This window comes from Pyxicephalus adspersus, chromosome 2 (genome assembly GCF_032062135.1).
Source record: "Pyxicephalus adspersus chromosome 2, UCB_Pads_2.0, whole genome shotgun sequence".
Taxonomy (NCBI): domain Eukaryota; kingdom Metazoa; phylum Chordata; class Amphibia; order Anura; family Pyxicephalidae; genus Pyxicephalus; species Pyxicephalus adspersus.
In genome coordinates this window covers 40,916,277-40,928,303 of record NC_092859.1, presented here as the reverse complement: position 1 = coordinate 40,928,303, position 12,027 = coordinate 40,916,277, and the positions used below count along the sequence as shown (strand labels likewise).

General features: G+C 38.7%; 1 protein-coding gene across 1 annotated transcript in view; it reads left to right on the top strand.

The window, feature by feature from the left end:
* Positions 1–12,027, top strand: part of SLC6A7 (solute carrier family 6 member 7) — a 62,486-nt gene that overhangs the window by 17,533 nt on the left and 32,926 nt on the right. Inside the window, exons 3-6 of the mRNA XM_072400561.1 lie at positions 6,536–6,667; positions 9,181–9,415; positions 9,601–9,739; positions 10,994–11,128. Of these exons, the coding sequence (XP_072256662.1) occupies positions 6,536–6,667; positions 9,181–9,415; positions 9,601–9,739; positions 10,994–11,128 (641 nt within the window). The remainder of the gene's footprint in view (positions 1–6,535; positions 6,668–9,180; positions 9,416–9,600; positions 9,740–10,993; positions 11,129–12,027) is intronic.

The following is a 12,027-nucleotide window of genomic DNA, read 5'->3' as shown; positions in this document are numbered from 1 at the left end:
TGCCCTGCATATAATCACCGGGCAACTTTTCTTGGGAACAATTGATTTCCTTGGTTAATAGTCCTGTTACAGAGGTTATTGTCTCTTCAATGCCTGCCAACATCTTTGTTTAATTCCCATAACATACTTATAGGTGTTCTGGTGTGTATGATTGCATATCTGACCCCCTATGCATATAGGGGGCCTAACTAGATTTTTTGTACAAGGTATGAATCAAATAGAAAAGGGACAGGGATTTTTGCCAGCAAATTAAGGTGTATTTTTCAAAAAAGTACAACATGAGTGACACATATTTCATTACATCAGTGTGAGAAAAGCAAATATGGTAAAATCACAGTTGGACTGTAAAGGTGTCCCTTTGATAGGTATATGCCTTGCTTTCTAAGTATAGAATTGTCTGACTAAGTGTTGCAACAAAGGTACATAAAGCGCACAAATCTCAAACCCGACGCGTTTTGCCAGATGGCTTCATCAGGGGATGTGCAAGTAGAGTCAGAGCATCTGTACAGTAAGGTATAAACAAGAAAAATTATGTTTTTTTTGTACTATTTTCATTACCTCCTTCCAATTACTACCAACCAGTTTTACACTCTAGTTCTGTTTTAGCCCTCTTTGAGCAGATTTAAAACTTTGTCATTCTGGCCTTTTCATGTATACCCTGGTTGTCATTGACATGCACCCCTAGGCAGTGCATCATCACGCTGGCTGGTCTCACATTATTCCTGAACTGACACCACACGTCATTACAAAAGCTGCTCAGTCCAGGAAGAAGGTTTACCCCAAGAAAAACGGGACAGATTTTAGACATGGTGGTTGGTAAGTAACTGGGGATAATAAAAGTTGAAGTTTTGCTTTAAATAAAGAAGGTTAACAGTAAAATGTAATGATGTACTTCTGTTAGCCATTACAATTATATATATATTAAAGTTCATTTCCTCATTTTTGAGTTTTATTTTCTTCATACTTTTAGCAGCTTTTGCTCTTTGACACTGCAGGCTAATCTGATTAGATATTATTTGACAGACACCAGACACTACCATCTTTTCCTTAACACATCTGAAACTATCTGCCAGCATATTATCTCTTTCTCTCTTCAGCTTTGCCCTTTGATTCTGCTATCTATTTTCACACAGTTCAACATGGTTAAATTATTTGTATTTTAATACTGGTATGACCTGAAAAAGTCAGGCCATCTTATAATAGTTTATCTGCTGAATTGTGGTGTTAGTAAAACATACAGTGATCTGCCATAATGAATTCTCTGCCAGATGAAATGAAGATCATGAAATATTTTGTTACAATAGCACCTGTCATGGGACAGGGTAACTTGGACAGCAGGTGAAGAGTCGGTTCCTAACCTCCCTAGCATTCTAATTCCATCCAAATTTCCATGCAAAAAGCGTTACATTTTTTTTGCATGGAAATTTATTTTACATTGTAGACTATATATTCTTATGCATTACTCACTGAAATATGTCTAATATTTAATTAATTTAATAATCAACTTAAAAAAAAATATTACAAAAATAGTTAAACATGTAATGTAAGTGTACAGTAGCATATATAATATAAATATATATATATATATATATATTATATCAATATTTCTTTGTATTGGACTCCATACAGCTATTTTGTAATAAATCTTATACAAAATTATTTGAATTTCCCGCCTATCCTTCTGCCCGCACCAACGTCACCGGGAAACCCTGGAGATTGTCTCTGTACTTCGCAGCTGGAGATCGTAGAAGCAGGATGATTCCCCAAGACCTGCGGGGGCCAGCAGGATGACGGGGGACGCCCCTAGCGGTAATCCCGAGTGTGATTTAGGATTACCGCTAGGGGGGTTAAAGGGGTTGTGTTGAAAAAATAGTCAAGTGACTTTGACAAGGGCCAAATTGGGATAGATTACTGGCCAGAATACTCAGTCAGAGAATCTCCAAAACGGCAGGTGGGGTTTTCTGATATGTACTGGTTAGTACCTACCAAAAGTGCTCCAAGGAACGGCATCAAGGTCATGGGCACCCAAGGATTATTGATGTTCATATTATTAGCCAAAATGTATATAATGCTAACCAATAGAGAAAGGAGTCAGACAGGTGTTATAATAAACAGAAGATCACAACTTGCTGCATATGGGGTTTGTACTGGATCGCAGGGTTGGATCCTTGATGGCCCTTTTAGACTGGTGTGTCGGGAAAGGAATTTGGGCTTATTTTTATGTTAAGCTACTACGTTGCTGTGTTTTTACCTAGTTGTCATGGGACCCGAACTCTGGACTGAAGGGGAAGGATTGGGTAGGCCTCTTCAGTCTATCTAAGTACACACCAGGACTTGCACCGGCCCAGCAGGAAGGTGGGAATCCCATAAGGGCTCAGGTGTGCAAGAGGGAGAGGGAGGTGGAATTGCAGGAAGTGGCCTGCAAACAAGCATGTGGGGAATCAAGCTCAGAAGTGGTGTTGCTGTTGATGCTGACTTGACTTCATTGATTTATGGACTATGGAAACTCCAGAATGGGGATTGGACCCTCACGAGAGACTTGTATTGGACTCATCCTTATCGTGAGGATGTTCTGATGGACTATGGACATTTACACCACCAGGCTAAAGGAAGCCATTTTCTCTATTGTTTATACCTTCCTGAGTTGCTGAAAAGAAGCTGTTTTTTAGTTATTCCAATAAAAACTTGTGTTTGTTACACCCTTTTGGTGAAAAGCACGCTGGCTGCAGTTTGAGCTAATCCCCAGACTTTACAACTGGTGCAGGATGCCGGCAGCAGCACTGCAGGAAAAGTTTTTCGTTTTTTTAAAAAAAGAAAAGTGACATTTAAAGGGCTAGGCTCCCAAATTTTTGCTATGGAGAAGTTGCTGCAACAACTGGCACTAGCCACTGTGCAGCTACAGAGGAGCATGGCCAGCCAGCAGGAAACGACAGAGGCCTTACGGGATTCCACCGAGGCACAATCAAGGATGTTGGCTGAGACTGTGCAACGGATAACAGAGGGGCAAGAAACCATGAGGGTTGCCTTTAGCAGCCAGGCTATGAGGGGAGCCAGCCATTTTCTCCAAAAGTTGACACCCACAGATGATGTTGAAACCTTTTTTATTAACATTTGAGAGGACTGCTGAAAGGGAAGGGTGGCCCCAAGATAAATGGGCTGGCCTCATCGCCCCTTTCTTGGCTGGGGAGCCACAGAGGGCCTATTATGACCTTACCCAAGGGACTCCTCAAATTATGACAGTCTCAAAGCAGAGATCCTTGCCCATCTGGGAGTTACTACCACAGTCAGGGCGCAGCGGGTGTTTAAGTAGAGATACCGCATCGATCTATTCCCCCAGTCCCAGATGCATGATCCCATACAGTTGGCTAACAGGTGGCTGCAGCCCGAGACATTTACCAGTCCCCAAATAGTGGAACACCTTGTGGTCAACCAGTTTCTGCAGTCCCAGCCTAAAGAGTTGCAGGGGTAGGTAAGCCATGGGGACCCTAAAACAGCAGACCAGCTGGTGGAAAATGTGGAGCGATACACCCTCCTGGAGGAGCTGTTGTCATCAAACTGTCCCCAAAATGCCACCTCCAGGAGAACCAGGCCTCCCGCACCAGGAAATAATGCTGTCTGAAGGAAACCCGGAACCCATATGACTACACCCAAAGGTTCAACGTCTTTCCAGCTGTAGTTTCAACCTTGAGATGTCACACCTTGGAGAGGAGACCCTGTACAGTGCTGGCGGTGTTCAGCCTATGGCCACATTAGGGCTCAATGTCCCCTGCAAGAGGAACCCATGCAGTGTGGAGGATTGCGAAGAAGGTCTTTCTACACTTAGAGTGTGTAATGCTAGTCCCGAGAAAGGCCCAGACAGATTTGAATGCAGGGTCCTGTTGGACTCAGGTAGCACGGTGACTCTGGTACATGCTAAAGTGGTTGGCGAGGATACATCTGGGGGAAAACACTGCCGTGTAATGTGTATACATGGTGATACTAAGACATACCTGACGTTTTGGAACTTGAGGGGGAAGAAAAAAATGCCTAATAAGTGAGTAGAGGATGCTCTCCCTATCACTGGGCAGGGAAAGATTCTGGTACAGCCCCACGTGGTGGGAAATGGGGAAATGTTGATGGAGAAATTTCCCCAAAAGAAAGGTTGGGGGTTAATACTGGGGGGGAGTGTTCCCTTTCTAGGTTATGGCGGGAGATGATGGGGGGAATCTTCCTCCAGCCTCATCGATCCCGGTTTAAAAGTAAATAGGGGGAAATTTATACTGCCCAGTTGAGGGACCCTACTTTGGTGAATGTCAGGGACCATAATATGATAGTGGATGGAGTGCCTCAAGAACCCGGGGTTGAGGAAAAATTTCCCCATTTTGCGGTTAATGGAGATTTATTGTACTGTGTTACCAGAATCTGCAAGCAGAGGGTTGAACAGTTGCTTGTACCCCAGCAATATAGGAGGATGATTCTGGAAATGGCGCATAATGAGGTATTAGGGGGTCACCTGTGGGCTGAAAAATTGGAAGCCCGTATCACTGACCGTTTTTTGTGGCCAGGAATTAGGGAAGAGGGTAAATGGTTCTGCGCTTCCAGCCCAACGTGCCAGCTACCAGGGCCAATGGCACATTTCTGTATCCCCTTGGTGCTATTACCCATAATTGAAATTCCCTTTGAGCGAATAGCTATGGATATAGTGGGGCCCCTGGTAAAGTCAGCTAGGGGGCATCAACACATCATAGTGATTCTAGATTATGCAACTTGCTATCCAGAAGCGATTCCTTTAAGAAACACCTCGTCCAAGGCCATCGCTTGGTAATTGTTCAACATGTTCACCCGGATAGGTTTCCCCCGGTAAATCCTCACAGACCAGGGTACTCCATTCATGTCTAAAGTAATGGCGGATGTATGCAAGCTATTTACCATTAAACAGTTGCAAACCTTTGTCTACCACCCGCAGACAGATGGCCTGGTAGAGAGGTTCAATAAAACACTAAAATTAATGTTGAAAAAGGTGGTACAAAAAGATGGGAAAAATTAGGACTGCCTACCCCCAGCCATTCTCTTTGCCATTAGAGAAGATCCCCAGGCTTCTACAGAATTTTCCCCTTTTGAATTGGTATACGGGCGGCGGCCTAGCGGATTACTTGATCTGCTGGTTGGGTTTCAGGAGGCAAAGTACCTAGGATACATTGTGGGTAGGGGACTGGTGAGACCCCAGGTGAACAAGGTGGAAGCAATTCAGAACTGCCCCGTCCTCTCACCAAGAAACAGGTCCGAGTCTTTTTAGGGTTTGTCAGCTACTAACAACGATTTGTTCCCAATTTTTCAAACATAGCAGCCCCCCTTTCGGATCTGACCAAGGGCCGCAAGTCAGTAATGCTTAAATTGAATGAGGATGCAGAAAAAGTGTTCCTGAATCTAAAAATTGCACTGTGCCAACTTTTTCACGAGAATTTGTGGTGCAAATTGATGCTTCAGGTGTAGGATTGGGGTGGTTCTGTCCCAGGTTATTGATGAAGAGGATCCTCCCTTAGTTTTTCTAATCAAGAAACTGACAGGAGCTCAATAAAAAATTTTCCGGTAGTATATTGGGAGTGCCTGGCGGTCAAGTGGGCAGTAAACTGACTTTCAGTGGTATCTGACTTCTTTGCCACTTATTCAGCAAGATTACCCTTTCTTAAAATCGAAGATTTCTGTTCTGCGAGGCTACAGTTATTTCTCTCCTGGAAGACTCCTTTCTGTAAATAGAAAATAGTCAGTCAATCCAAAAGTGATGCTTTAGCTTTGAGTGGATGCGGGATAAAAAAACACTTGAAATTGTTTTCGATCTCTTGGAGGTATTTATGAGATCTCTGCACTGAGTCCCTGGGTCTGCTGTGGCCATTGTGAGGGGCTACCACTCTTGGTGGATTTTTAAAATGTATTTTAAATTAGGAAGAATATTTTATTAGTTTATCCCAACCATAACTCTAATGGGTATACTTGTATTGTAAATTTAAATTTATTACTTATAAATTCCACTGTGAGTGGACTGTGCCTTTTAGTTTAGTTTCATCCACACAATAAATTAGTTAATAGTGTATCTATTAGGAGAATAATATAAAATTTACTACTGGATATAGTAATAATATATAATACCTGTATATAATTTTATACATAAATATAGTATATTAAGCATGCATATGCATGCACATATATAAAGCAAATATATTATATATATATATATTAGATATATATATATTATATATAAAGCAAATATATTATATATATATGTTAGATGCTACTTTTAATTCAATATTAACAGTGTAAGTACATTTTCAGACTTTAGTATTTCAGTGTATATTGGATAACCTCTCTAAATTATTTCACTTGGAATAATCTAGTTTCTGGATGATGACAACATGTTTTACCTATGCTGGGATACAACCTCACATACGCATAACATTAAAGTGTATGTATTTATGGGTTAATTCTGGTTTTCTTGGTATATCGTATTAAAAATATTGATTTACTTGATTTCTATGAGTAAAAATGAATTATTTTTCAGGGGCCTTTCTTATTCCATACTTCATCATGTTGGGCATCTGTGGAATCCCCCTCTTCTTCATGGAGCTGTCATTGGGTCAGTTCTCTAGCCTGGGGCCCTTAGCTGTGTGGAAAATAAGTCCACTCTTTAAAGGTGAGTCACATTATTGCAGTCACATAGTGAATTACAGCAGATGTAGATGTACCATTGCTCCAGTGATGCAATGTCCTTAAGAAGATTCTACAGGAATCCTGACTTTTTTCCTATGTGTATTGCAATTTATTCATTCCAGCACCGAGACATGCGTAACTCGGTGTACATTCTACAGAAACTTATCCACAGGAAGATAAGAAAGTATACACTATACAATATATACACTATGGGGTTGATTTACTAAAGTAATATAGGCTGTTTGCATAGCAAAGTGGATTATCCCCCTCTCAAGAGATATTTCACTTAGTTTAATAAATGAGGTGAAGCTCTGCTGATGTCAACCATCCAATCATATGCATGCAAAAAATCAGTTTTTTTTAGATTCACTTGCATGTGATTGGGTATTTCCAAAGTGACTATTCACCATTATTCTTTCACTATGTTTGTCCCTAATAATTCACCTTCACTACAACCTATTTTTCTTGAGTAAATCACCCCCATGTCTCTTCTGCAATATAAAAATAAATCATGCTTTATTTTTTATAAACCTAATTTCTATTACACCATTTGATTCTTTGGTATACACAGATGACAAAACTTAGTGTCCATTTTATAAATAAACATAGTCTTGCTGAGATCTGCTTTGAAGGCTGTAAATTAGCATATTTATTTGGATAGAAAACGTGCAACTGCTAAACACTTCTAATTAACTAAAAAAAAGTCTAATAAAGATACATTCGATCACTCATAAATGGAATCATTTATAGAGTAAGTTATTTGTTCCATCAATCAGAAACAACGGTAAAAATTCTGTTATGGTTGATTGACTTGTATTCAGAATTGATAAAGAGTTCATTAAATCAAATGAGTTTCATTTTTTTTTAATTTTATCAACACAGTCACATTGAATGATGGATTAATTTATATCATATTTATATATTTATAATTTATATATTTTATTTATTAGTTTTAATTTATATCAATAAGCATGTAGCCTGAAGTAACAATAACTCATTAATGAGGCAGGTTTAGAATATAATGTCTCTATCATACACACAGATAGTATAAAGAAATGTTTACTATCTAATGGCTGGCATTATTAGGAACCAGATAAGCTAAACCTAGGTAATAATATTTCCAGTATAAGTTGTTAAAAATGTATTTTAAAGCAAATAGGTTAAATGTTTTTATTTGATTATCAGCTGTTACAGTCCCTTTTACAACAAATACTCTAACTGGGAAGGGGTAAAGCAACACAATGATCCAAAGTTGTTTTGCAGGCCCATGTTTTGTCAAGAAAGATGGTGATAGAAGGAGAGAGAAGAGTGAAAGATAAATTAGCTAAAGTGCCAGTCTGCTGATCCTTTTTTAACTTGTAAACCCACCTGCAGGAAGGTATTAGAAAGGTCTCCATTGTGGCTGTGCTGTGTGGCACTGCTGTTGAAATGATATGAATCAATGGACAAAAATACAAATCTTTTGGCAGGTATGATAGCAGGTATGATCATGTCTGTATTCCATCTGTGTATTTAGCTGGAGTTAAGGCATATAAACATCGTGCAGTAGTTTTAATTTTGCAGGTTAGAAGTGCTAACCTTTTCACCTCCGTCATTTATAATAAAGAAAACCTGTAATAAGTATAAAGCTTGATCCCAAGGCTACGTACACACGTGCAATAATTATCATTTGAAACAAACGACTAATGACCGTTCGACCGATAACTGTTAACAAAAAAAGTGCACAACAACTGGCCAACGACACCGATGAACTAGGATTGTGGCTGGAAACAAATGACTGTCTTGTCGGATCTGATAGGGCGACAATTGATCGCAATCTATTTTGTGTAGTCATTCAGTGATCGTGGATGGTTTTGCAGTACGCTTTCTCCTTTACATGTCACTTCCTGCATCAAACGATCGAATCTAGCCTGTGTACATTATTGGTGGATTTTATTTGAACGATCATAAGATTTTAGCATGTACAGAATTGTGCACAATACGATCATTCAAAATAATCGTGCATAATCGTTGATCTGTCGTTAGTCATTTGTTTTCTAACGACAATTATTGCACGTGTGTACCTAGCCTAACTTTAAAAATGCTAATTACCGGACTTTTATGCGGATTCAGATTGTATGCAAATCAGTAATTCTGACTTTCTAATATGCAGCTTTGTTCCAGGTTAGAGACTCAAATAGTGCTAGGAGACATCCAGGGAACCAGTATTCTTAAAAGAAGGGCAGTAATATGAGCTTTGTGTATTTTCTTTTTCAGAACAGATTGCCTTTTACAAGCCACTAACTTTTTACTAATATTGCTAGTATTACTTTGAGAATGACTTTCTTGCTTAAGCAGAATATTCAGTGTATGCACAGAACATTTCTTTCATTATGTCAATTAAAAATGACACAAATCATTTGCATAGTAATGGTAAAATTACAGATCAGATCTAATCTCTACTTCTTTTGAATTTATTGTAACTTCTCCTTGTCTTTGTGTCTTTGTGCTTGGTAGGTGTTGGAATGGGCATGCTCCTTATTGTTGCCCTAGTAGCCATCTACTACAACATGATTATAGCCTACGTGTTATTCTACCTCTTTGCCTCTCTGACCACCAACTTACCCTGGAAGCATTGTGGCAACTGGTGGAACACTGAGCTCTGCCTGGACCACCATGTGATTCGGTCCAGCAACTCTGCACTACCAATAAACATCAGTAGCACTGTTAGCCCCAGCGAGGAGTACTGGAGGTGAGTGTCCTTAACCTACGGTGTTCTTTGTTACCTTCATGGCTACTGAGAACATAAATGAAACAATAGGGAGATATCATGTGTAACTTGGATTAAAGATAATACTAAAAGTAACTAATTACTATCAATAATATCTGATTGTTCATTTTATATTGTGATTCCTACGGTCTATGTTTCCACTGAAGTCGCTACGTTCTTCACATCCAAGGGAGTTCTGGAATTGGGGATCCGGGACAGATCCGATGGAACCTATGTCTGTGTCTTCTCCTGGCCTGGGTTATTGTTTATCTATGCATCCTAAAGGGAGTGAAGTCTTCTGGCAAGGTATAAATTCCTTAATAACGATTTCTTTCAGAGTGTATTAAAATCTGGTATCTGTATAGGGTACTGCTGGTGAGGTATTTCAGCAATGAAACCTACAACCAAGTTGGAGGCAACAAGCATTTGTTAGCTTTTGGCAAGGATTAAAGTGGAACTCCATTTAATTTTTTTTTCTCATTTGGACATAGCGAGGGAACAAAATGTTTTTTTGTTCTGTGTACTAGTTGAAGCCAAAACATTTGTTGTTATAAAGAAAAATTAGTACCTCTGTGAGGTTCATTCATTCATTCTTTCTGGTTAGTTCAGATGACCATTGTCATTAGAACAGGATGAGTGGGGTGACAGCTTTACTTTTACTTTAGAGGGATTTCCCCTTCATTTCTGTTGAAAATATGTAAAAAAATTATCAAGGTGAATTTACCCAAAGGTGTTTTAGTCTTTTTTATTCTATCCATGGCTTTAAATCTACATAAATCTGAAATATTACATCTAGTAATGTATCAGAAGCAGAAGGAAAAAAATTCAATAGGGATACCTGCTTTAAAAACTGGCAAAGGGTTTTACTTGATTTTCTTTCACTTACTTTGAAGTCTCCTGGAGAAGCACAGTGTCCAGATTACACAGATAGGGACACAGAGAACAATAATACATTTTACACTTAAAAAAATGGTTTCCGTTAAAGAAAATGGCTAACACTGTACCTACTTGCCCAGTTGTCTATACTTCCAATCTTTATTTAGAAGAGCTAAACTAGCAGAAAATATTCTGCAGCAGACATAATTTTTAAATCATTGGATGTCTGGTTCCATCCATTGGTCCTTTTCTCGTTATTGGGTTCTATAGTCACAAAGGAGCTGAATAATATTGCAGCATCACACAGTACCAGACATATTGCAAAACCAGAAGTGTGGTTAATCCAGAATATTTTTAAACCAGATTAGCTGTTAAAATATCTAATAAAATATGTATGTAAACCTTAAAACTCAAGTTCTCTATATTGGTATGTTTAGTCTTGTCCTCATTTTATTGAAAGCATTTTGTTATATCCTTTGATAAAAAAATTTGGTCATGTCAGAAACATTGTAAGATAACAATTTTTGTGTGTGTGTTGCTATCAGTTAGCATTGTTTCCATCTCTCCATGCACTACAGAACACCCCCACCTTTAGTTATGGTAAAAAGGAGAGTATGTATGTATAAACTATAGTTCCCATGTAAATTGGTTATGGAAGCTCACTCTCCATCTTTGTGCATTTAGGTTGTGTATTTCACCGCTACATTCCCTTACCTAATACTCATTATGCTGCTAGTTCGAGGGGTTACATTGGAAGGAGCCTGGATCGGGATTAAGTTTTACTTGACACCGCAATTTGAACACTTACTGACTTCAAAGGTAAACGACTGATCAATAACTTAGGTGTGTTTACTTACAGTGACATCTTCCACTTTATACTGTGTACCCAGGGTAGACTTTGGGCGTTTTTCAATCCAGATTAAAAGTTTTGTTATTAGGGATGAATATGGCCACTGACAGGTTTTTATTTCAGCTTCTGTTCATATTGGAGAGATTTCCTTTCAACGCCGAAAGTGATATTAAATCTCTCCAACTTGAACAGAGACAACAGCACATTTTTAGAAAAGTGGGGAAGGTTTAGAACTGCAGACAGGCAGATCTAAATGTGTCCAATAGTATAATATTGTCAGTAACTTTTTGCAATGCTCCTTTACCCTGACCTTGTATCCTGTATAACAAAAAAATCTTACACAGCAAATACTATGGATCTGATTTATTAAAGTGTTAAACCTGAATGATTCAGCAAACCTGGAATGGACTTCTTCAAAGTCATCTGAATCCTGGACCAGAACCATTCCAGGTTTGCTGGATCATCCAGCTTCACTAATGAAATTGTATTCCCTCCAGCCAATATAGAGCTTTACTAAATCAGCTTTAATATATAAAAATATATTCAGTACCATAGGCGTGTTATCTTGAATTTCTTTTTTTAATCTTTTCAATAACTTCAGGTGTAAATAGTATTTTAAGCCTAATGGTCTTTTTTTCTAATTAGGTGTATGCATGCTAAGTAATTTATCAATGTCAGAAGGAAGGTATCACCCTTGTTTCTGCACTGTCCAGCAATACCGAGCAAATTGGTATTTACTTCCTTAAATTGGATAAGATGTAAATCCTTTATTTATCTGTGCAGTTTAAATGTTTGATTCATATCACCCCCTGCAACTACACCTTGCTCAAACATAACAGTATGGCAGTCTAATCAGGAAACTGATGGC